This window comes from Habropoda laboriosa, unplaced genomic scaffold (genome assembly GCF_001263275.1).
Source record: "Habropoda laboriosa isolate 0110345459 unplaced genomic scaffold, ASM126327v1 scaffold440, whole genome shotgun sequence".
Lineage (NCBI taxonomy): Eukaryota > Metazoa > Arthropoda > Insecta > Hymenoptera > Apidae > Habropoda > Habropoda laboriosa.
The window spans coordinates 631,231-658,869 of record NW_017100710.1 but is presented as its reverse complement, the minus strand read 5'-3'; the positions used below and the strand labels follow the sequence as shown (position 1 = coordinate 658,869).

General features: G+C 39.0%; 1 protein-coding gene across 1 annotated transcript in view; it reads right to left on the bottom strand.

Moving 5' to 3' along the window:
* Positions 1–851: 851 nt before the first annotated feature.
* The window catches only part of LOC108576976, a 67,234-nt gene continuing 40,446 nt past the window's right edge, over positions 852–27,639 (bottom strand). The window contains 16 exon segments of the mRNA XM_017940052.1: positions 852–992; positions 1,063–1,170; positions 2,393–2,710; positions 2,807–3,150; positions 4,415–4,778; positions 5,597–5,775; positions 6,061–6,256; positions 6,536–6,688; positions 6,957–7,038; positions 8,141–8,414; positions 9,155–9,243; positions 9,825–10,011; positions 10,725–10,908; positions 10,980–11,078; positions 11,255–11,360; positions 11,524–11,594. Of these exon segments, the coding sequence (XP_017795541.1) occupies positions 852–992; positions 1,063–1,170; positions 2,393–2,710; positions 2,807–3,150; positions 4,415–4,778; positions 5,597–5,775; positions 6,061–6,256; positions 6,536–6,688; positions 6,957–7,038; positions 8,141–8,414; positions 9,155–9,243; positions 9,825–10,011; positions 10,725–10,908; positions 10,980–11,078; positions 11,255–11,360; positions 11,524–11,594 (2,895 nt within the window).

The following is a 27,639-nucleotide window of genomic DNA, read 5'->3' as shown; positions in this document are numbered from 1 at the left end:
TCACCCATGAATAAAATCATTAGCATTCCCCGCGAAATTACGTAACCTCGTTTAGATTCCCCACGCGTGCTATACTATATGCTCACCTAAAGGCTCACACTGATAACCACGCGTCGATGCTCTCACCTCTTTCTCACTGTCTCTCCCTCCTACCTTTCATTCCATCTGCCTCTCTCTCCGTTTTCCCCAAACCTCAGTTACACTATTGGTACAAAGCTAAAAAAAAAATTAATTCATTCTAGCACTATGCCGTCCTTTCAGATTCACAAATACCTCGCGAAAGTCCAAAATTACCGATACATTCCTAACAGTACGATCGTCCTGACACCCATCTCTGCGTGTCTCTCCCGTGCTAAAATTTACTCACATCCGCGCGATGTGACGATAAAAAGAGAGAAAAGAACCGAGACAAACTCTTCCGGATGAAACGCGCCTCGACTTAACACACGAGACGTTTTCCTCTCTCTCTCTCTCTCACTCCTCTAAAATAGAATCGCGAGTATTCTGAGCGCGCGATACACACGACCGTTACCCCCCCGGGTGGTAAAATAAAAAGCGAACAGAAAAAGAAGAGAAAAAAAAAAGAAAGAAGAAGAGAGAAAAATCAATCGTTCTAATTGCACGTGTCCGTGGAATATCGTTCGAATCGGAGAAAGGGAGAAGAGAGACCGGATCGAAATTTCAATCACATCCACGAATCGAATCACATCCGTCCGTCCTTCTTCACAGCCACCAAAAGAAATCCTCGAGGAGACCGAAATTTCCGCTCGTAAGGTCTGAAAGTTTCGACGACGAGGTAGCAGCAGCACAGCAGTCAGGCTAAAAGGGGGCCCTTGGAATCGACTTCTTGATCAATCGAGATCGGGCAAACCGCCGCCGGAGACGAAGCTGTCCCTGGAATCCTTTTGGCTTCTATCGAAATGACCAGCCGGCGACGTGTCTTTCAGACGGTTCTCGAAATTCAAAAAGTCCGAGCTGCACGGGCTACAGGCCTGCATAGATCGCGGAAAGGTTCTCTGTTTCAACTGTCTGCGAATCGTAAATGTGCTCGAGTGTCTTTACTTGAAGCAGGAAGCTGTCCGGCCCGCCGTTTTCCGTCATCTGCCTGTCCAGGCGAGGCGATGAAATCACCGTGTTGTCCATGCCGCTGCACAGCCCGTGATCCATGATCTTCGAAAAAAAAATTAACATCTCGCGTCGAGTTTCTCTCGCATAAATATAGAAATTCATTTCGATAATAAGGAACAATTGAATTTTGCAAGAGAAATTAGTAATGATTGGTAATGAGTGTTTAACCCTTTCGTAACCAGTGGGATGCAAGTGTCCCTCTTGAGTACTCGGACAAAGATTGATTTCAATTTAGAAACGATGATTAGTAGATGAACAATTAATTCTTTCAAAAATAATTCTATCGCGAAAGGGTTAAAGTGATGTATTGTATACTTTGCAAGAGTATTTTAAATCTGACTTCGTGGTATTATATATAACATCTAAGTTATTTCCGCTGCTATTAAAAGTAAGGAAAAGTTAGTAACTTTAAATTAATTTTCTCGAAAAACTAAGTCTCTTATGAAAAAAGTTCATTCTACGTTTTCGACTTATATTTGCATGAAGAATCGTGTGCTCGGTTAGGTTAGGTACGATTTTCATACGCAATTTAAGTGGTTTTAAAGAATGAGTAAGGTGAAAGAAAACTTTCTTTTCAAATGGTAAACAATGAAAGGAAGCTTCACATTTGATTTAAAATTTTAGAGTCTAAAGTCATTTTAAGGATCGTATGTTTGCTGCAACATATAACAGAAACAAATATATACATTTATTTAAAAAAACACAGGTGACCTTGAAAAAAGGGGAACTGAAGAAATGGCAGTTATAAAAGACTGTATTTTCCATCTTACTCACCCTTTGCAACCATTCAAGTTACTTGTAAAAATTTTCTCGTACCCCGACAGCTAAAGAAAATAATTAGGCGACCTATTTCACGTGGCCCACCCTGTATATACATTATTGTTCAGAATTATTTGCCCTTGTACCTTATTCTCTCTGTTCATACATATGATAAATGATAAATATGATAAATGTTTCGAAAAAATTGTATCTTTTCAAATGAAGATTATAAAAAAAGTAAAATCTTTGACCTCTTCCATGATTGACTGAAACTACTTTCTGGAATAAAGAATATTACGAACAGATAAGCGGGCAAATCACTTATCAGCAATATCTTCATCGATTCGACGCGCGATATTTTTCCATCGCACTGGAAAATTCATTCTCAAAATTCCCTTCCAGTTCGGTGAACTCCCGCTTTAACGCGTTGAACAGAGAAGGCGTGCGTGAAAGAGCCGTACGATTAACGAAGGAACAAATTGATGGTAACCATGGAATCTCTTACCAGCTTAGTTTTCTCCTCGATGACTTCCACGACGTTGCCCTCCACGGTGCTGGTAATAATGCCAGTTCCCAACTTCTTCCCCAGAATCTTCACCTCCTGCCTGCATCCGCCGGAAGTATTCACCCCGCTTCCGTCGCAGCCATTCGTGTTCGCGGCGGTGTTCTTTAAAAACTGCTCGTACGATGTAAGTAACTTCACGTCCTGATACTGCGAGGTCATGATCTCCTGGCTGTGATTCTTCGGGCCTAGAATCTTCACCTCGCCCAATCCAGAGAATAACTTCGAGGACGGCAAACAATTCGTCTTGTTGCAGAAAACCTTCGGCGGGAAATTTGAATAAGAGTAAAATAGTTATTTCACCAATTTCTTTTTTTTTTTTTTTTTGGATTTTTCATCTTGAGTTTGAATTATCACCTTGGTGCTCGAGCTCCCTGATCCTAGAATCTTCATGTCTGCTTGACTGATGGGAATTAAGCCAGCATCCGGTTCGGTATCGTCGAAGACTGAAGGTAATTTGATCTTTGATTCGTACATGGAATGACTGTCCGTTGTAGAATTACTGAACATGTTGAGGTCTTCTGCCAAGCTCGTATTGCTCTTCAGGTAGGGAAGTGTTTCGTTTAAGATTGACAACGGTGGGTGGCTTTTCATTAGAAGGGAGGATATCGAGGGCTGGGAGGTGGTTGAGAGTGTCGAAATATCGCTTCGATGGCTGAGGATGCTTGTTAGCTCTTGCTGACTCGAAGGCACTCCTATAACTACGTGATAAGTTAGTTACTCGAACTTATATTTTCCTTAACCCTGGAATATTAACATTAACGTTCTGTGCAAACTTTAACCAATGTAGTAAAAGTGATGTTTGTAATCTTTTATTAACTTTATTAATGTTAAAATTGTGAAAATTATTTATTCCAAGTTCGAAGCAAATTAATAAGTAAAATGAAAACATGAGAAAACTTACTGAAACTTACTTATTTACTTACTGTGTTCGTATAAGAACTAATATTTCTAAGAAAATTAAAAGCAAAAAACTATAATTCTTTAAAACTTGGGTAATTTCATAATAGTTTTGACAAGTTTACTCTACACTTGATAAGTATCCTAATATTTGTAGACAGAAGCTCGTATCTTTTCTTCAACATACACCATACCGTCCATAAAATATCAGACACCTATTATATTCTCACGAAAAGTGATATTTGATCTACATTTTATATTTCCCGCCATATTTATTACCTCGTATCAGCGAAAATGTGTTCACTGCTTAAAATGCAAAATTTCAAACTGAATAATAATAGTCTTTCTTTTTATTTTTTGCATGTATCGTGTAATAAGATTTTGTTGGACAATGTTTCGTTCAACACCGGTTTCCGTACGAATTTTCATGATGTACGAGGATTATTCGTAATTAGTGATGGACTCTGAAACGCTTCGAATAAGTCGAATCATTTCGAACATGATTCGATACTCGAAATTCTTGAAACTCTTGATAACTCTTGAGTTTTCATAGATCTTAAGTCCCTAAAGTTTCAAGAGTTCTAAGTACCGAATTAAGTTCGAAATGATTCGGATTTTAATAATATTGAAACACTTCCAATCACATCGAACATGATCCGAAACTCTTGAAACTTTTGATGACTCTTCAATTTTGAGTCTTGATAAATCTTAAATCTCTACAGTTTCAAGAGTTTCAAGTATCGAATTAAGTTCGAAATGATTCGAATTTTCACAATATTGAATCACATCGAATCGTGATTCGAAACTCTTGAAACTTTCGATAACTCTTGAATTTTAACTCTTGATAAATCTCGAGTCTCTAAAGTTTCAAGACTTTCAAAAGTTATCGATTCAAATTTTCACATTATCGAAAAGCCTTCGAATCGTTTCCAAGAAATTCAGATTCAAACACTCATCGCACTACCTGTAATAACATTTTTATTCACTAAACACACCCTCCTGTGGAGTAAAGACCTAAAAGGAGAAGATACAGAATCGTCTAGATAATAACGGAAAAGGGGTAACCTTCGTCGTCATGCTCGCTGACAGAAACTCCAGCGTCGAGGGACAAAGGTTTCGGGCCTAAGATCAGATCGTCGATTTTCGATTGCGGGAGGAAACTAATACCGTCCACGAAGCGGTCGTCGAGGCTCTTGCTGTCGAGAATCCGGATGTCCTTGTCCTCCAGGATCTCGATGCCGTCCATCGGCATAGATTTCTGGGAGGAGGCGGAGTCGAGCACCATGATCTGATTATCGGAATCCCCGATGATGACTTCCCCGTTACCGCGCATATTCACCACATTGATCGCGTCCGCTTCCTCGCTGAAGATCGTCACGTCATGCGAGTTCTGTACCATCAGATCACGTGCCTCGCTATTCGTTATCACCTGATTTGCGGACAGTTGTTAATTACGAAGGATGTACGTGAATCGAACGATTGAATGTCGTCAAGCCGCGGGAATAATTGTACGTGGCTAATTTAATTTGTTTTAATTAAAGGGCTCGGTGGAAAAGAGCTAACGTCTCTGTGCATCGTTGGTTTTTCTACCGTTATCCTACTTTTCTACCAAAGGTGGCGTTTACCTTTTCCTGAACAGAAGTATATTGCAATTTCTTAATACAACAGACAAGCCGAATTAAAACGAGAAACCCGTGAAGGTTAATCTCTAGAAACCTGGCCTTATTTTCGGGAAGTCGAAGAAGATATACAGCTGCTTATTTATTAGAATTATTTTAAAATTGTCGCTTGAGAATTGTTACTAAGTTTCTCGTTTTTTCTTGAAAATAAGAAATCATAACCATGGGTTGAATTCTGAACACCTCGATCTTCCTTTGTACACATTTTGCAAGTGTAACTTCTTTCGTTTAACCAAAGTTTCGCGCACCACAGGTGGATTAACCCTTTGCGGTCCAAATAGTCCAGTTAGTCATTTGGTCACTCTCGGGCAGTACCATGTAGTTTCCCTTTATTTCAATATTTCAACGTCATATTGCTTATAAAATACTAAGTTTCAGTGTAATATTAAGGCATAAAGGAATCATTATATGATATCTAATGGAAAAAATTCTTACATCGAGTCTGACTCGACACAGGACCGCAAAGGGTTAAAGTTCGACGACTCCGATAAAACGTTAACTTCAACGACAAATTACTTCATTTACGAATGTGAACGTAACAATGTAAAGGATCGTGATCGATCATTACCTCGTAGCGGCCATCCTCAGTCGCGCGAACAAACTGTATGTCATCCTGCGCGGCGAGTTCCAGCAGCTCGTTGCAATCCTCCATCGCGGAGGACACAACAGGACCATTCTGACGATCGAGCTCGTTTCTAACCGGCTCGGTGTACGTGAACTGAGAGTCCAATGCTGTGACCAGGCTCTCTGTCGACAGTGCACCAAATAAACGCCATATTGCGGCGACACTTTTGAAAAACATTGCCGCTTTAACGAGCCAATTATAGACGAACGAAATCGTCCCTCTCGAATCGTATCGCAGATGGTGTACCGGTACACGACTAACGTCGTATCGCCAAACGATTACTATTGCTAAACCATTCTACCAATTACCAAGAATACTAAGAATCTACTTTTTCTCATATTTTTTTCTGTTTTTGTAATAAAGCGAAGATTGCGTGACAGAGAAATTGCTTTTTTTTTTGCATTCACCGTGTTCGTTCTCAGGACCAGGCGGTTCGATAATGAAATTCACTTTCCCATCAGGATCTACATTCTGAATTACAGTGGCTACGACAGGTACTTTCACCTGGACAGCCTTGATCCTGTCGGCGTCAGCTAAAATTGTTGGGCTCAGGCTCATTTTCCCCGCCATACGAAGATCGTCAGCTGTGGCAGGTGTTAGAATCTGAATTCAGACGATAAAAAAAACTGATTTTCCTTCGGTCTATGTATACAGGGTGTCTCGTTTAAATTCAACGAAATTATTTCCTCTCGGTAGTAAACACGTTCGCTGTCACCGACGCAGCGTATGCGGTCCAGAACGTATCGTTCAGCGTGTTATCGATTTTCCGGTGACAGCGGGCGTGTTAACCTAATTAAAAATGAAATAAGAAGTGTCTATGACGGTGTGGAAAAAGGAGAAAGAGTTCAATAAAGAGTTTCGAATAGGAGGAAAAATTGTTACGTTTTTATGAGTTCCAGTAGGCGAGACTTTTACGAGAACAGGAATTCCTTTGGCTGGTTTGAACAGGGCGAACGGCGTTTGTCCTTCGAGGAGGGCCATCTCCATCGCCTTTGTGTCGATCTTGTCTACCACTACAGACTCCATGACGTCCGACTTTTCCAAGGCATACTTATATTTATTTCCCTTAGAATGGAGATACCGTAATACAGGGTGGACGGATAAGTCGCTCGGCGCTAAATCATTCTTCGCCTTTTCATTCGCTAGAGTTCATTCAGCGCAAAATTCAGTATATGGAGCATTTAAAAAGAACGTACCGGGTCTGAATCCGAAAACCTGTTCCCTTAGATTTCCGTGTATTTTTGTCAAGCGACTTATACGGACCACTGTGTATAATGTTCGATACAACGATTAAGTTACCAACCGTTAGCAGAGGATCCTTGTCCCTAAGATCGAACGTTTGGTTTCGATCGCCGTTAGGCAGCTGCACGATCCTGACGTTCTTACTGAAATTCAATTAATTAATCATTTAATAAGAAAAAAATACTGAGAAGCCTGTTACTTCACTGTTTCTCCATAATTAAATATTCTAGTGCATGTTTCTAACTTTCGCTAGAAGTTCTGCCAAAACACTTAACCCTTTCACGTTTACGAACCCATGCGTAAGTTCAGACAAGACGTTGGCTGTGGACCAAGAACGTATAGAATATATTCGGGCAAAACTGTACAACTACGCTCCTGTTCGTAAGTATCAGGTCACTTATTAAGTACGAAATTATTAGGTCACAAAAAGTTCTTATTCAGTTTTATACTTTCTGTACGAACATAACGGGTGTCCTAATACTTATGAATGGGAGTGTAATATGCATTAAAAATCGGTGTTCGCTATAACTAATATCTGTATACACTACTAGCCAATAATCAGAGAACACTTTCACAATTAACCCTTTCCCTTATAATAACGAGTCACACTCGTGGCGTAGATTATGGTTAAGATGTAACAACAGTGAGTTTTGTTTGTAATGAACTTCACTTTTAACTCTAACTTTAGTATTCAAATCTGAGGATTATTAAATAGAAACTAAATATGTCACCACAATCACTCTTATTCGATGCGGCGAGTACCTACCACTAAGAAGTACTTAATATTGCAAAGATCAATACTAATTTACTTCGTTTTGATAGATTCGAGTGATAAAGGATTCATTAAAAATCGCTTAAATTTCTTAGACACCTTGCAATACCTTTGCAGACACCTTTCAACACAATTTCTCTTCTAGTTACTCCACCCTAAACCGCCTGAATTATTTCACCCATAGCAATAATGCACCCTGAAACTATTTGAAAACCTCAATCACCGAAGCATGACATACTTAAAAAAAAAAAAGAAAAAGAAGTGAAAAACGATAGAGAAGGAAGAAGAGAATTTGCAGAAGCGCAAGAGAAAGAAGAAGTAGCGAGCGTCAGCTTCGTGTCTACCGGAAAGATCAACATTCAAGCCGCGTTCATTGAACAAGAAAAGGATGGGAGAGTGGGCAGATGGGGCCACGTCTGTCGATGGGCAAATTAAGCGGCGTTCAGCTGAATAATTCTGTGACGTCTACCTACTTTCTTATGACGTTCGGATCGTTGATGCTCGGCTGAACGCCGGCCGGATGTCGATACTTGATGCCGTGCTTGTACTCCTCGTGCGATCTCAAAGAGAATCGACGCGGAAACTCTTTGCCACAGATTCCGCACACGTACTGCATTTTCTCCGCGTGTGCATGCGCTTTGACCTTGTGGCAGACCAAATTCGACATTTGATTGAAGCCTTTGCCGCAAAGCTCGCATTTGTACGGCCTCTCGTTCGTATGGGTAAACACGTGGTTCCTCAAATTGCCTGACAACGGAACGGTATTTAACTGTTGCCGCTTGCTCGATGCCGCCTCCGCCGCCGCCGCTTACTTACTTTGTACAGGCTGTTCCAGAATTGTTGGCGCACGTTTAATCGACCGGTGTGTGCACCAATGGAAAGGGAAAACAAGCATGCACGTGTGCACGTGTTTGAGGAGCAAGAACTGTTTCGTGGACTGTTTTCAGATTGTTAATATCACGTTCCACTGGAGTTAACCCTTGTACAGGCTGTGCCAGATTTTAACGAGCAAAACTTTCCGACCGTGTGAACGTGGCAGAAGTAAGGAGAAAAGGGTTGTACAAATGTGCGCGTAAATTCATTATTGTTTCATTGTACGCGCGCAGTTGAGACACAGTAGTGTAGTTTTTTATTTCGAGTGACTGGAATTTGATGTATTTTCACTTTCAGGTGATTCGAGGGAGAAATGAGATGATTGGAAATTGTAAATATTTGTGGAAACTTAAATGAGAATAGAGAGATTAGTTATGTTTGCAAGATAAGAGGTAAAATTATACTTTCAAGTGATCAGAGGGAGAAACGAAATGATTAAAAATTGCAAATCTTTGCTAAATGAGAATGGAGAAATTAATTAAGTTTATTTTCTCTGTGTTTTAAAAATATTAAAGTGTCTCCTTTGCCCTTTATTTCGTTTCGTCGATTAAAGGTGTATTTACGATTCTGAAACAACTTGTACACTTCGGAAGAATTAAGCGATCAACAATTACCCTTCTGATGGAATCCCTTCCCACAAACCTGACACTTGTGCGGTTTATGCTCCGAATGTGTTTTCCGATGAGAGATCAGCGTGGACACTCTAAAAATATCGTTAATTAAAAATTCAAACGAAAAGACAACCTTATGTTAATATAATAAATTAGTAATTTAATTTCAAAATAAATTCCTTATTCAACATACGAAAAATATGCGAAAAATTATAGGAAATTCGGGAGAACCAATCGTGCATTCACAAAAAGACTTCTATAAATCCCATAATCGAAACTGCCTCAATTAATGCGCCGCTATAATGCGTTCAAGCTGACTCATTTAAAAAGCATGCTCTACGAAGATTAATTTATAAAAAGAGATGTGTCCGAGCTCGTTAAAATTTCCTTCCCGCTTTTTTCGCGTACAATCAGGCGCGGTTTCGCTACGATTCAAAACGCTAATGATCCGCGAGTCGTTATTTTTTCTCCTCGGTGAAAATTGTACTTTCAATTACTATATGAAGCGTTGTGTTAGTTAAAATGCCTCAAAGGACGCTTAAACGGTGCTATAGAGTGTGGGAAACGCGACACTAATAATTACAGGTGATTTGAAGAAGGAAAATGGATTTTATCGCGAAAATATATTTAGTATTGTAGAAATTAAGGAATTACAGATTGCACGGTGACTGACCTGTTGAAAGTTTTCTTGCAAAATTCGCAAACGTACGGTCTAGCGTCACTGTGTATCGCCTTGTGCTGGCTCAGTGTCGACAACTGGCGAAAAGCTTTGCCGCAAGCTTCGCATTTGAAGTTCCTCTCGTCGGTGTGCGTTGGTAAATGTCTCATCAACGTGTACTGATGCCGGAACTCCTTCGAACCTGAATCGAATGTCAAGCTTACCATGCTGTGTTTTCGCGTTACGTGCGATTTATGTCAACGATTTTGTGGAAAAGAAGCGTTACGCAAAACTTTGAAGCTTCAGATTGAAAATTGAATTTGCGTATTTTAGAATTTTCTAACGTTCGAATTGTCAAATTTTCCAATCTTCGAATTACCGAATTTTCACATTTTCGAATAATCGAATTTTCAAATTTTCCAATGGGCAAATTATCGAATTTTCACACTTTCCAATTGGCAAATTATCGAATTTTCACACTTTCCAATTGGCAAATTATCGAATTTTCACACTTTCCAATTGGCAAATTATCGAATTTTCACACTTTCCAATTGGCAAATTATCGAATTTTCACACTTTCCAATTGGTAAATTATCGAATTCTCACATTTTCCAATTGGCAAGTTTTCGAATTTTCACGTTTCCGAACAATCAAATTTTCGAATTAGCAAATTACCGAATTTTCACATTTTCCAATCTTCAAATTTTCGAATTTCCAATTGTTCGAATGATAAAATTTTCCAACTTTCAAATTTTCAAAGTTTTTAATCTCTAAATTTTTAAGCTTTCAAATTTCCAATCTTTGTTAACTTCTAAATTCTTTAATTTTCAATTTTTCAAATTTTCAGATGTTATAAAGTGAAACAGCACATGGGGATAGTCGATTAAAAATGATTTAAATCGGTAAATTACTCACAGATTCCGCATTCCCAAATTTTCAGCGTCTTCCCATCTCTCTTCAAATATTTCACGAAATGAAGTTTCGATCTAGGATCATCTTTATCGATCAAACGTGTATTGGACGATGAGGGCCCGTCGACAACCGGGTGCGAATACACCATAACATTGTCTTCGGATGAATTAACATTTTGATCAAGAATCTACAAGCAGTGAATATTGTTTAACTAACTTATAATACTACAATAAAGAAGAACATTTTCCATATTGTTACCTTATATTTGAAAGCATCTTTACCAAGAAACTTCGTCACAGCACCATCGATATTAATCACGTCAGAATCTATAGCAACATCTAGGTTCATGCAATCATTCTAGAAATAAACAAAATTGAATTTCTATAGAATATATTTGCAACCCAAAAAATTACAGTAGTTGCTACATATTATGTTACAAATATTAACGATTGTAATTAACATAAATCAAAATAATTGTCAATTTCACACTCGACGTAAATAAACATAATTGTTAATTCAGCACTGATAATTACTTGAATTAATTGATGATCATTTGTGGATGGTAAACTCGGTACAACAGTGACATCATTCCTCCCTTCAGAATTTGCAGCTTCTTCTTTCACGTACACTTCATAAACACTAGAGACACAAAAATCAACGATAAAATATATCTTTAACAATATCGAAACAAACAATATATTTTCCACACAATGTTTTATCATATTTTCTAAATTTTCAGGATTAAAATTTCAAACAAAATACAACTGTAATACAAGACACAATTCTAATTATTTAAGCTCACCTGATTACTTCATCCGGAATGGGACGAGTGAATTGCACCTGCGTATCCTCGTACTGGGTCTCCCCTAAACAGTTGAACGACGTTTCATTAAAACATCTTACCTTGTCTCAGAAATGAGTAGACTATTTGAAGAAAAAACTCTGGTTTCGTCAAACAACCAACCAGGATTTAATGTTACATTAATTAATTCTACGATTGCTCAATAAGTTCGTCACAAGTGTTCTTTCTGTACAAGAGTGGATTTGAAACAATCATTTTTACAGTATCTTCTTATTTGTCTTTCTAGTTACTTATAATGTTCACTGTATATAATATGCAACCATCTGTGCACTGATATATGGAATTTCTCTCTCTCTCTCTCTCTAACTAGTGATGTAGAGATATTAGCAGCGCTGGAGTAGATGGAGAAAAGTGGAAAACGAGCAGTGATCCAATACCTTAATGATAAAAAAAGGCCTCACTGCAAAGAGCATTCAAGACCCTTGCAAAAATTATTCAAGGTCCATGGAAAAATCATTCAAGGTCCTTGCAGTAAGGTCCTTCAACATTTCTCACTTTTGTCCACCTTTTCTCTGTCACTGCAAACACCTCCTTCTTCACCAGCTGCAAAGCCACGAAACTTCACCCATCGGTACACAAAGGACCACACGTTACACGATAAAAATTAGAGTACCCCACACTTAGTATAGTAGATCTAGAAAAAAATATTTGACACGTATTGTTTTATTTAGACAATCGTTCACAGTGAAGGGATGAAAATCGCCCTGAAAATTGGAGGTAGTTAGATACATTTATTCCAATATCTCGAAAACAGAGATAGAGAATTTAGAGTATTCTTCAACAACAAATTTGAAAAATAAAAAACATTTTGACCAAATATACATACTACCCTCGTTTTTCAGGGCGATTTTTACCCCTTCGGTGTACACAATCGTCGATAAAAAAAAATACGTGTCAAATATTTTTTTTAGTACTACCATACACCAAAGTTTCATCGATATCGGTGATTACATCACGAACTCTTCGACCTGAACCTCGTAAATTAGTAATACAGTAACGATCTTCGTGTTGATTCTGTTTACGGAGCAATTTTCCAGGGAAACCGGAGATTAAACCGGCACTGTTGAACAACTATCTTCGAGATACTATTATATCTCCGTTGAAATTCTGAAGTCGAGGATTAAGAAGGAGGATCGCGCATATGTTTTTAAAGCTTTTAAGATTCTTTCTGAGAAAGGAGTGCACGATATTCTTGTACTCTAATACCTCCCGTGGCAAAATAATCCTTTTCCCCTTCTCTCTCTCTCCCTCTTCATCTCTACGTTTCCCTTTTTCCCCTATACTTTTCCCTTTTTTTATTTAATAATCCATTGCCTACTGCAACTGCTGTTACTCTTCGCCGTATCCTGTATGCTCTTTGCGAAATTTGATCGCGTCCAGCTAAAAGAATTCATAATGGCTATAAATGAATAAATTGTGTTACTTATGTGATATTGACTAAAAGCTCGAGAGCTTCGAGATAATACAGCGAGTCTCGTCGATATTTACCGAATCCTTACAACTAACACGAAAGCATCGAACGAACTATCCACTGCTGTGTATGTGTGTTAGTTCCAGGGATTCGATAAAGATCAGCGAGACTCGATTTGCATTTCTCCCCTCTTTGTGTCTGGACTTCGATACTATTGCCATAACTCTGTGTGTGCGATAGTTCCAATTGGGATGATTATTCTTGCAACAATTCTTCGTGAATGAGTAGCTTCAACGAAGATTTGAATAAACTTTAATAAAACTTTAACCGGAGATATTAACAGATGTAATTCATTCATGAACCGTTCAATCGATAGGAATTATAATTGATGCTGTTGCAGGACGAATTAATCAAGCTGATCTTTATTCGACACGTCCTGGATTATCCTTTCGGCCAATAATCAGAAAGTTGTTGAAAGAACTTCTTGTAATTTTCTTTATAAATTAAAAAAGTTAACTGGAGAAGACGAGTTCCTGAATATTTTCAATTTTGAATTGTACTATTATGTCTGTATTGAATATAAAATGTATTCACATTTGCAAGGATTAAAGCAAAATCGTTGATCATAATTTTGACTCGTTTTTAATTGTAAATTTAGAAAGTTTAAATTTCTATGTGAGAGGCGGACCAGATTTAATATTTTCTCCCTTTTCGTATATTTAGGTATAGAAAGGGCTACGAAATTGAAATGATCAATGGAAAATAAATTGGCATAAATAATTACTTCTTTACTTCAATAAAAGTCATCACACGTTTAGGCAAAAGCATCTTAATAATTTCTGGTTTAATTTGTTAATAAGAAAAACAACCATAAAATTTCTTTTACCATCGATCATCAATTCGTAATACTTTTTTTAACGAATATACTTTTAAATGTACGATAAAAGAAAATATAACTGAAATTTAATAGTCTATTTTTATTAAAAAAATGTATATATATTTTACACGACTATAAAGTCGTGCCGAAACGAATAATTTCAATTTGTATTTCATCAGAGGCGTGGACCACAGAATTTCGATGCTGTGGAACGAGATTGAAAGCCGTTTTCATTAGAAGACGTCGCGGGATGATATTCTAAATGATCCGCTAGTTGAGTGACACTGATTTAAATGGAAACGACGATACAGATGCCTCTTGAAACAATGTAACGCTTTCGTCGAGCGTTTTATCCATGGGCCTGAGACAATGTTGCACCCGACCGCAGGAATATGTATCCCTCGATACATCATCATTCGTGATATTGACTCGTTTAACTCCGCACAGAAACCATTGCATTTATATAAATTAAAGGAAAAATAGAATTATTAACAAACCTTAACTTGAACTGTAAAGCAAATCTAATCAAACTGATTGTTCTGAAAAATATTATTTGGAGCCACATAAAAAGTTGTACATTAAATAAAAATTACTCGTTTATAATTCTTGTTATCCTTTAAACACAGAAATTTCAATCGAACAATTATCTTTGAGTATAATACGACAAGAAGTACAGATTAACAGAAACTAAAATATAGCGAATTACGATTATTTCTTCTGAAATTTAACAAAGAATCTCCAACTTCTTCCCCCCAAAAATGCGCCGTAACCGACTCACAGACACGCCGACACAATGGAATTCGAGGTCACCAACGCTCTCAGCACGTATGTTCCAATATTTCCACCAAGAAATCATTTCCACAAGTTCCAATATTTCCACCAAGAAATCATTTCCGCAAGTTCCAATATTTCTACCAAAAAATCACTTCCACAAGTTCCAATATTTCCACCAAAAAATAATTTCCAAAGCGTACACATAAATAACACGAAAAGTTACACACACACATACAAAAGACTCACGTGAAAGTATTTAAAGAATTTGAAAATATCACAAAACAACACCAGATGATCACTGAAAAATCCATTCCACAATCTCCTGCAGCACTCTCCACCATATCACCATACGAGAAACAATCATACGTAAGTACATATACATATATACATACACGTTGAAGTCTGTATAAGACGATTGATGATCCTGTCAGCTCACCGACACAAAATCACCACCCAGTGGCCGGAGTCTCGATCCGTACAACAGCGAGAAGACGCGGAAGAACGCACGTATTACTGACGGATCCACCGTTAAAGAATTAACGATACCGCGGTTTGACGAACGTGACCGTCGAAATCGAGGAAGCCACTGGAAGCCGGTGGCTTGCATCGCGGCCGGAAGGACGAGGAAAACTGTCAAAAAGAGGCACACACGGGAGGTTCGCGTCGCGATCGGCAGAAGTCCGACATCGTCGGTCCTCGCCTTTTTTTCCGGCAGGCTGGTCGCAAATAAACGAAAGCCGCCATTATCACAGCTCATTTTTCACGGTGGGACAAGCGACAGATCGCCTGGCGAGAGCCAATTCACCGCGGCGATAACGCCAATCGAATCTGTGCGAGAGGAGCCGTACACGGAAGAGGAAGGAAAGTGTGGAGGAAAGGAAAAGAGGGGAAAAAAAAAAAATATAGGAAAAAGTGGAGGATTGGTCGATTCGATGTTTTTCACCAGCCGAGGATTTACTCACAGTTGTATCCTTGCAGAAGGTTATTCTGGGACATTTCTCAGCATCCGGACGTGTCACCTTCGAAACCGAGCCACTTTTCCACACGTGGACGTCCCGCAGCCTGATTCGCATCGATCGCTAACGAGGAATCGTTTGGGATGATCCCGAATCGGTACGCTCATATCGCCGCCAAACGGGCAACTTCGGAAACGCGGCCAGCCAATGACGTAGACTCGCGGAATTTTTTTCACCGAGTCGAGATGAAAGGACGAGAAAAGGTGTGAGATTTTTATGTAGCTTTTAAAATTGCTGAATTTGTTGTTCGTCGTTTTAGAGTAGACGACGGAATGGTGTTGAATTAATCGTTGTTCCTAGTTTTAATTGATTTATAAATAGTCTCTTTTTTTGTTGACACCCGTGCGAGGAATTATCTGGTGTTTGAGATTAAACATTACGGCGTGCAGCGCGAAGATTGTAGAATCGTGGGATTTTAGGATGAGTAAATTGGGAAATAAAGTTGAAGAAATGGTCCGTTCTGCTTATTGTTAAGATTGATGTTTAGGTGGAATTTTTTCTCCGCGAGTTACATTTTATTAGGGCAGTTTTTAACGTTATCCTCGTGTATGAATGCAGACGAAAATGTAATGGACGACGGTTTCTCGTTTGTAAATACGTAGCGAGCAATAAATATATAGAAACGTGTGAAAATAAAAAACTAGATACATTTAATACGTGAAATTTGTTCAAACGTAAAATTAAAAATTCGTTTTAATTGAATATGTAGTATTTAAGAATACTTTCCTAATGGTAACAGCAAATTCGATTTCTTTTCTCGGTTGATACGTCGAGGTGTGTTTTGTCGGTGTTTCTCTCAAGTGTATCTTTTCAAAATTATTCTCTCTATTAAATCCACGTTACTTTGAGAAAATCTTTGAACGTAACTCGATATATAATTAAAAACTCAAAGCTTTGTAAACTTTTATAAAGAGAACTTTGAAATTGAAACTTCGAATAAACGCTCGCGCACAGAGTGTCAGAGTTTTCTTCGTTACGATAAAGAATTAAAATTTTTCAAAATGTTTTTAGTATCTCTTTGTAAATTCTTTAAACGTCACAGTTGGAATAATTAATTTCGAACGAAATTTCGTGTGCAATAGAAAGATCGGAATTTTTCTGTGTACATACAAGAACCGAAATAATGTGTTATTATTTAACCACACACACTAAAATTTGTCAAATCCTCACCTCCTCCAAGGACCCACTTCCACGTTTTTCATCAGCAGGAGTCTACGAAATACCGTGTACATCGGAGAAACTGGGAGGAGCGTGAGTACACGTCTCAAAGAACATGAGAGATGCACCAGACTAGGGTACATACAGACAGGGCGCAAGATTTTGTTCGATAAAACAAAAGTTTTAGCCAGATTCGAAGGATATTTCCCACGCAAATGTAGGAAATCCTTAGAAATCATGAAAAACCGTAATAACATCAATAGAGACACAGGTTACCAACTCAACCCTATCTGGAGCACCCTCCTCCCGTTAATGAACTGATTTTAATGGAATTTAATTGGTTTTTAATTGGATTTAACGGACTTTTAATTGATTTTTAATTGATTCAAATGAACATGGGTACTTATAGGAGTGAACACCCTGACGCACACCATTATCAGTTGCGTCTCCAGACACTGAAGAAGCTGGCTGCAGTGCTGGTGAAACGTCGAAATACATATAATTTCTGTTGGACACGGCGTACACCCGGAAGCCTCAAATAGTAACACCGAAATAAGATAATCAGGTAGAATTGTACCTGACCTTAAATCAGAAATTCCATTTTTTCCATTTATTACAAATTTTACTCTCATCTGCACTGTTTTACCAAGCGGAATACTTTGGAAAAATCAGAAACTCCCATTCTCAGTTGCCCTGATTGCACCTGAGATTGCATTAAATTCCAAGAAACACCAAAATTCTATACGATCGGCGAGCTAGAAGATCTTCATTTTCCATCGTCGAAGTCCACGGAATTGCTTGCCTCCTCCTCCTCCTCCTTCTCCGCCCTTCGTGTCTGTTTTCGAATTCCGGTCAGGTACATCTACATCGACGTTCTGCAGGTTGCCAGTATGGTCTGCTGCATACTTGCCTGACTCAATTATTACTTGCTACTTCTTGTTACCCTCTGTTTAAGTTACCTCGAACCTTCCTGCTCCTTCTCGCTATTCTAGTCAGACGAGTCAGCCCTCTCTGCCCGCGCTAACTATTAACCAAGGGCTTGTTCGATCAAGCTATCGCTTACCAAGAGGTAAGAGACGTTTAAAACAACGAGGAGAAAAACAAACGGGAAGAAAATTGGCGGACGATCCCAATCGATGGACTCTTTCCGTTCCGTCAATTCGCGCCTTCGAGCGTTTCCCGTTGAATTTCCACGCGGTTTTCGCCTAGCTGGAAAGTTAGCCAAGGGGTAGGTGCGAAACGAGGAAAAGTGAATTTCAGTTTTTGAACGAGGAAACGCGCGTTTCCGAGGTCTCGAAGTTCGCCGGAAGCGTGAAACGGCGAAGTTGTGGACAAAGGGAAGATAAAAGGAAGAGTGCTTTCCTTCGCGAACTGGTTGGCGCGGAATACGGAAGGTGTCCTCCACTTCTTTTCATCGCGAATTTCCGAGTTTTTCGGATTTCTGAGCTGTTTCTTTGCAATTCTCGAATTCCTAAGTCCTCGCGTTTCTAAGTTTCCAAATATCCGAATTTCTCAATTTCTTTACTTTCAGATTTCTAAGCTATTTGCAATTCTTAAGTTCCTAAATCCTCGCGTTTCCAATTTACTAAGCTTCGCAATTTTCAGGTTTCCACATTTCTGAATTTCTGGAGTTCTTAGCTTTCAGATTTCTGAGTATACTTCGTTTCTCCAATCTTTCAATTTTCAAACTTATAATTTAAATCTCCAAGTACTGAAATTTTGAAGTTCTTTAACTTTCAAACTTCTAAATTGTAAAATTGAAGGATTTGTTTAAACAATATCATAAAGGTTTCGTTAAATAATATGTGAGAATATCCTTTCTATCTCCCCTTGAATATCTCAAAAAAGTAGACCTTTTAAAACTTTATAGGATATCTAGAATGGAATACAAACAAAGCTACAAAATGGTAGGTTCATAAAATTATACAAAATTATTGTAAAGTTAATACACAAAGTTCATAGCAAATAGCCCATTTCGAAACTTAATAAAACCAAAATTAACGCTGCACTATGAACCAAGATATTTGGTGAAACTCCAGAAATGCGACGCAAATTAAATAGGGGAAGTTTAGCGATGCCCAAATGGATTTTCTCATATCACGAATCAACAATATCAACCGGGAGTTTTCAACGAGAGTTTCCTCCCCGCGGGACTGAATTCTGCGTCGGTCGGATTATTTTCTGCGAGGACTATCCGATTCGCTTCATCAACGAGTCCTTAACTTCTGCGGGGAGTTGAATAGCAGACGAGAGACGGTCGGACGTTCGGATGAAATGTTTTCACGAACTCCTCACAGCCTCGACGAATGAAGGTGCGAGAATCTGCGAGAAAGAGCCCGCGAGACGAAGGGACGACAATTCGATTTTGCCACCCAGATAAAGAAAGCTTTCTTCCTCGTTATAGGTTACCAGGCAGAGTTCGACCGGTTCCTTCTACTCCTGTAACTGAGCGCGAAAGGGAGAAAGAGACGGAGAACGAGTGGAATTTCGTTGAAACGAGCCGGCGATGCTTTCGCTGCAGTAACCTTTACACAATGAACGACGCCTAATCGAATTCCTTAACGGAAAAAAGTCACCCCCTTTGCCGTGAGAATTCGTGACGTCCGAAACGAAAGAAGGACGCTCGAGAGGGTTGGAGAAGTGTTAAATGATCGAAGAGCTCGAATAAAGGTAAATGCCATTCGATGATTGTGTAAGGGGTTACAGTAATGCTCGGTTAAATTGAACAAAATCGAATAAATTCATTTCAATTCTCGCGAACAGGGTAGCATTTTGGCTCCAGGAATTGTCCTTAGAATAGCTCGACGAGGAAAAAGAATAGATAAAATGAGAATAAGGGAGAAAGAATCACCCAATGTTAAAAACTTCAATTTCTTTCATTTTCATCCTATCGTTATGAATGTAGTAGCAATGGATTGGTGGTATTCTCCCGATGAAAATGAGTCCAAACACGACAGAAATCGGCCTACATTTACCGTTTCAAAATCCCGGGTTTTTCTGGGTTTTTTTAAAACTGATTACTGTTAAAACTAGTCCGATTTATGTCATGTTTGGACTCATTTCCATCGGGAGAACTTCACCAGTCAAATGGTACTATTTTTATAAAGATAGGATGAAAATTATAGAAGTTGAAATTTTTTATATTTACTAAGGCATTGCAACGTAGACGATATTTCAAGCACAATTTAACCGCCTCGCTTATGTATTACTGTGTCAACTTGCATTGGTAAAGGTGCTATCCTTTTCTTTGTGAGACACAAAACTGAGAAGAACGAAACAAAACAGAATCGCAAATAGTTAACATTGCGCTCTTTAATAAAAACGAAGAATTTCATTCTTTCCTTGTTAATTGCAGGATCAGAATTCTTTGTTAAGTCGATTAGTTCTCAATTTATTCCGATTCATCGATCAGAAAAAATTATTTAAAAGCGATTCTGATCCCGGGATCACTTCGTACGGGTGAAGTGATTTCGGTGCATTGATATTCCTTGCGTTGCGTTTTTGTAACGATGCTTGTTTTTAGTGGAAACACGAATCGTGCAGCGCTGCAGGAGTGCTTTGATAGAATTGGCCATGATTCCAATCACGAACGATTTTCAGCCAATACTAACCGCTATCTCGTTCAACAGTATATCGTTCCAGTTCTTCCATCGTTTTCCCTTTTCCCTTTTTTTTTCATTAGCAACTTCTTGAGCATTTCGAACGCGGTTACATCGAATTCTACATACACATGTACATGTACACTTTACAAAAAATTCATCTTCCTGTTATTCTGGAAAGTCTCATAAACTTATTTATTAATTATTGCTCCTTAACCCTTTCCAGCCCAAATTATTGGGTTTTCTTTAAATTTTTCATTAGTTCTGACGTTTACAAATTTCCTATTACACAAGAAACTTAATTTCCCGAACTATTTTTTGTTCCTAAAGCGAGTTTCTTCAGTTGATCCATATGGACCCAGTGGGAATACAAAGTGGACAAATATATGAATTAATCAATATCAAGATAACATAAGGGGTTAAAGGAAGAAAAATTAAGAAACGTCAAACACTCTATCCATCGAACCAAATTATATCAAGCCCACCTTCACCACCTCCCAAAACCTCTTCTCCATTATTCCCCACCCGAGCCCAGAATCCAATTAATTAACCAAAAACCATAAACCAGCGAGTGTATTCCAAGCACCTCGTACAACCCACGAAAAACTGCATATACCACGAATCTCGATCCTCGATGCACGAATAAACTCTGCTGTACTCTCTTTACCATGTAAAGCCGGCGGAAATCGATTTCTACAACGGACAAAGTATTATTACGAAGCAGAGATGCCCGGCGTGTACCGAAACTTCCACCACCACCACTTTCATCTACCAGCATCCATAGTCCACGAAATGTTTGGGAAATCAATTTTACCTAGCTATCATGCTTATCGTTGGAAACGACGTCAAAGGGGGTCAAAGAAAGTCCATCCGGGGGAGTGGAAGTGCCGATGGAGGAGAGTCGATCGACCCAAAAACAAAGCCGTAACTCGATAGAGACATCCTCGCGACGCCGTGGAAACTCGTCGTGACAGCGAGGCGGCCGGAAGCAGCGTCGATCCTCCTCCGTTTCCGCTCGTCAACCTCCTGTGGACACGCCGCAGTGTGCAAAGGGAAGGAAGGGGCAGGGAGTGAGGAACGAGGATAAGGAAGATGCTCGACCGCCAACTGTCCAACTGTCCAAGTGGGCATTTTCGTGTTGGCTGCCTTCGTCTCTGCTCCATCTTGAATAATATCTCTGGTGGATACCGACGGGCACGTCTGCCGAGTCTTGACAAATACCACCGCGGCCTCCGTACCTTTCGAGTTTACCTTGCAGGAACGTGCCGCACATATTTCGATCGGAACGCGGAAGGGAATCGTCGTCGCTGCTACGAGAGGGATGGCTGATGGAGGGAAGGGCAATACATTCCCCATCCCACCCACCCTCGACGATGCTAGAAAATTATTCGACCCGGTAGCCGCATACCGATTTCGTTAGGCCAGAGGAATCAGCCCGATGACGGAAGGCTTTGGCGATTTCATTTGTGAGAGCAACGCGAAGAAACGGTGAGACAGAATGTTAGCTAGGTATTGTTAGCGACGATACACTTCACAAAATCTGTGTACAATAATGCTCGGTTAAATTGAAGTGAAATTGGTTGGTGCTCGGTTAATTTCAACTGAATTATGCCCGCTACTTCGAGCTTAGCAAACTTAATTAATACGTTTTTATCTGTAAATCAAAAAGGATTTTTTATTTCAGACGTTCCAATCCTTATCGACCAACAGTGGCCAGCAATTATTAATCTATTCTAGTAGAAGACGTTTCGCAATAATTCCTCCACTTTGTAACATTTCTACTTTTAAAAAATTTGAAAAAAAAGCAGAAAGTTAGATTTATATCCCCTGAAAAATTTATCGTTTAGTAGTTACCAATGGAAAAAGTTCCCAAACTTTGACCTTTAAATACGTCGACGAAAAAAGTGAATACCGTCAATATAAAAAATTTCAATTTTTATCATTTTCATGCTATCTTCGTAAAAATAGTACCAACGGATTGTCGAAGTTCTCCCAATGGAAATGAGTCCAAATACGATATAAATAGGACTAGTTTCAACAGTAACGAATTTTAAAAGCACCCTTAACACTAACCGTACCATGGCCCGGTCAAATGACCGGTGACTGTATCATCTATTAACACTAACCGTACAAAACTGTGTTTTCTTAAAAATAGAAATATGTAATTTTCTTTTATTATTATTATCTAAAGGCTGTTTCCTATATTAAATTGACAATCACCTGCATTCCTTTCGGAAGAAATATGATTATTTCGTAACCGGTCATTTGCCCGGATAAGTGTCGGTACGGTTAGTGTTAAAAACTCGGGACATTTGAATTGATGACTGGCAAAATAAAATGTAGTAATAGAACATATAATTAACGAGCCTTAAATGTATAAACACGAATGTTGAAAGATGAAAGATAACTTCTAAGCTTAGGCTACGATCTAAATAAAAAATTTCCAATGAATCCAGTTACAACTTGAAACATCTAAAAATCTAAGTCTATCAAAATTGAACTTCGAAATAATTAATCATCCAGAATCATTTTCAACCAGTAAAGTTATTTTCGCAGAATCTATCATTTTTAAAGACAAGATCGAAGGGTTTTCCTAAATATTTTCCGGCACATAGAAAATGCAGGAAGATGCAACGAGCTGCAATTCTCTCGTGAGGAACGTTTCTTCCGGCTCTTCGTGGCGCATCTCGATTTCTTCATCGGAAAAGTGGCAAACGTCAATCCGGGCGTAGGAAATAGTAGCTTTTCTTGCGTATCTGAATTGCAAATTTCATTTTCTTAATAGCGCCGTGAATTGAAACGCGCAATTCAAAATTCAACTGGATGCGAGACACTCGCAATAAGTTCCACAACATCGAGACAGATACAAGACTTTCAACCTTATTTCCTGCAGAAAAATTGATCCTCCGTTATATCGTTTCAATTTCTAAAGCAACGTGTCTAATTTAATATAATTCTCGGGGGAAAAATTGTGTAAAAAAAGATTCAAATGCTACATTTAATTATCAGCCGTAACGATTTGCCAGGTCAGATCGTTAACTTCCAAGGAAAATTCCTAAGCTTTCGTCCTTATAAATTTGCCTCGAAGCCGTCGTACGAGCGATTCGAATATCGACTATCTGCAGTTCCGCTTCCACGAAGTCGATAGAACCAAAGAGAGAGAGAGAGAGAGAGAGAGAGAGAGAGAGAGAGAGAAAGAAAATGAGAGTAAAAAAGGAAGAAACCCGCACACCAGGTAATTACGTAAAATTTATTACGGAGACTCCGTTACGGCACTTGGTCGTATCTAATAATCGTTATACGAAATAAATTGTTTAGGTGTTCCTTTACCACTGGAATTTATTCGTCTCGATCACCGCAGAGATGTTTGATTATTCTCCAGAACCGCGCTACAAGAGAAATCGTTCGAAGAGAAACGAACAAAACCGGCAATAACTCGTAAAACAGTTTTCATAAACATTCTTATAGACTTTTTCGCTAAAACATCGATGCACACCTCCGTTCATAAGTATTTAGACACTTACCGAATATAAAGCAAAATTAGAGAGTCGTTACAAAATCATTAAGGTAATAAAAAAAAATTATTCCATTTAGAATCTTGTAATATAAAGAGTACATATATTTTTACTGATGCGTGATACGATGCTTTCTGTAACACAAGGGGTGTCCTGATACTAACTATGGCGAAGAAATGTAATTTAAATCATACAATACTTTCTGTAACATAAGGGGTGCTCTAATACCAACTTTGACGAAGAAATGTAATTTAAATCATGCAATACTTTCTGTAATATAAGGGGTGTCCTAATATTAGCTGTGGCGAAGAAATGTAATTTAAATCATACTAATACCAACTATGACGCAGAAATGTAATTTAATTTTTTATTTAATTAAAAAAGCAGAAATAGTTTTCGTACGTACATAACGGGTGTCCTAATATTTACGAACGCCAGCGTACATAACAGGAGCTTTATACACGAACGAAAAATTGAGAACTGATTAACCATCATAAGTTCCTCAGAAATAGTTACGCAAGAGATCCTCGGGTGAGATTTTACCCATTGGCGCTCTACATTTTGCTTAATGTTATTAGTAATCTTTCACGCTATGTTTCATTGAAAGTTAGTTAAATTTGTGAATTTCAAATACACGAAATTACAACACATTCAGAAAGAAATCAAACATGGTACAGCATCTGGAAAGAGGCTATGGGTGAATTTTCACCCGAGGAGCGTATGAGGGTTAAACTGTAAGAAAGAAGAGGGTGATTGTATATCTTACCTAAAACCCGGAAAAATTTGACAACCGAAAGATCTAGGAAACGCTTTGGTAGAAGAAGGCTGATTTACGTATGATGGGAAGGTTACTGAGAAAAGATCGGAATATTTCAAAGGTCGCGACGACACGACGTCTATGGAGAGCAAAGTTATCTCGAGACGCGGAAAATCCTCCTTGAGCGTGCGCGCACGAACCACGGGAAACACTAATTATTTCGCAATCTCGGCGCTCACCTCATTTCGCAGATAGTGTTGCATTAAGAAAATTAATTTTTTACAGACGCTCCTGAAGGGGGAACACGCGCGCGAGTATCCCGCCACCTTTTTCCACTCTCTTCTACCGGGCGTTCTTGGAAAATTGATTCGAGATGCCGCGCACAGGCTGGCCGACAGCAATCGAATATAAACTGGAGATTATGCCATTAACGAAATTAATAAATGAAAATGAAATCACGCGCGTCACTCCATTAACAAGATGAATCTGTCGCGATAGAAGGATACGCCCTTTGTAGGAGGCGCGAGCGGAAATTTACCAGGGGTGTCACAATACGTGCATTAAGGTGGTTTTTCAAACGAATTCTCGATGAGAAACGGGGACCTTTGACGACAAAAGGAAACTGTAATACCTTGCTTCTTCTGGCTCAAATAGTTAATACGCTTAGGGAGTGATTGCTTGTTTCTTTTCTCAAAGTAAGCAGGTGGAGCATTTAATTAGAGAAAATTCATGCTTTTGGCGAATACCGACATTTCGATTTTCTCTGTGTTACACGTTTATTTCAGTTCTGCTAATTGTAACAACCCACTGGTGGATCATGCGACATGGAAGTTTGTGCCATCTCTTGAGCGAAAATACTGTTGGGCATTGTGCATCAGTGATAAATTTTAATGTACTATCTCCGATACATATTAATATACCAAAGTATAGCTCAAATGTTAGGTGAAGGTAATTTGGTGATTCAAGTTCCTAACTAATAATGTTGAATTTTTTATTATATTTTTTGCCTATTGAAAAATTGTATACCTTGAAGTTGCCTAATTCTTGTCCCAGGCTCTTTAATTGTACGGGACATTTAACCCGTTAAAATGTCCATATTACATCCCTGTTCAAATTGTCCATCGGCAATTCAGAAAAATTCCAGTCTCTCCAGAAGAGAAAATGACATACTGTCGCCAAAGAGAGACATGAAAACGTTACTAGGCCACGTGCGTCGCCACCTTAAGTCCGATCCTTAATCCGGTCTCTCGAAACGGTCCCTGGCGGCGAATTTTATTACGCGAAAGCGGAGATCAAACGGCTCATAAAGGGCCAGAAAACGAGTTAATTAATGGCGAACAGGCGAACAGATGCTCGAACGATGCTGTCGCTTACACGGGGGTTGGCCCGTAAGTTTCGGCTTAATTTTGGCCGGATTTCTAAGACCCTCTCTGCGCTCTTCCCTTATTTTTTTTTATGGCCCCTACTAAACCCTCGTGCACACGGGATGAAACAGGACGGAGCGAACTATATCGGGAGAGAAGTTGGAAGAGTGAAACACAAGAGCGGAGTTACAACAGGATGAAAAGGGGAAGGAGAGAAAGAGAACGAAACGGGAAAACAGCCAAGCCGAGCGAGATTGCCTGTTTTCTAATTTACAACTAGGCAGGGCCTGGCCTTAACAATTTACGTTGTTTCTTACAGGGCTGTATCCTCTCTTTCTCTCCTTTCCTCTAAACAGTACAGATTCGAACGGCCGTGGGGGGACGTAACCAAGCGTATTGCAACACTTCCACCGTGCCTGCCTGCCTGCCCGCCGGTTTTTCTCGTCGCCACCTCGTTCGAGAGGGAAGAATTACTACCTCGTTAACAGGACGATTGATTCTGATTATAGCTGGCGTCCTCGATTCCCGACACCGGCACCGGCACCGCGAGGTATTGGCTTCCACGAGAAATGATGTAATCTCCTCTTCTTTCGCAGCCCATTAACGAATCTCTGAGACCACGAACTGCGCGCCACACTTTGTGGCACTCCAATTGCGCTTTCCATTCTGTATAATTAGAGATTATTGGCGAAACGGGTATCGCAACGAGCATTAGCGCCTGTTTTACATCATTTAAGAAAACGCTTCGAATGGAAAAAACAACTGTGGAAGAAGCTGGACGAGAATTTTTTTCTCTACACCGAGACGAGTCAATTTTTCTCCGCGATGGAAATTGATAAGCTACCGTTTGCACGGGAATGTGTATGTATATAACGTTGAATGAAATTGTTTCGTAAATATTTTCAAAGCGCAACGAAATTTACAAGAGAGAATTCAAGTTTTTTCATGAATCTACTTGATATTCCGAGGAGATGAATAGAGCACGTGAGTTTTGGACTGGGTGAGATAATTATCTTTGCGAAGTTACGAGAATACAGACGAAGATTTTTATAATAAACGTTACATAGTATTGAAAAATGGTCATAATGCGGGGAGAAACATTTTTAAGATTGATATTATTATTTAAATCCCTAATTTACATAAAACTTAGGATCCAAGACGTTCAATTACAACGTCAACAGCGATTTCTCGCCTCAACGTGATTAGCAAAAAACAATATTCATTTCATTCTCTGATAGCATACATTGTATGAATAAAAGTTACTCTGTCAAAAAGCGTTCCGAACGACGATAATTCGTATCGATGCATCTCACGATCACCTCTAATCCAAGAAATACGATCGAATCTCTCGTACATCTGCAACTGGAAAAAGAAAAGAAAAAATTATCACCGTAAAACGAATTCTTCTGCATCGTGCAGAGCTTTTGTCACACACATTTCGCATATACAGATATTTAAAGAACTATTGTTTCACGCTGTACATCAAATATACGAGCATTTAGTATCCGCCAGTACCTTAATGGGTACACACGGAAAGTTGCGGAAAATTCCGGAAAGTTCGGGAGAATTCGCACGATACACTTCT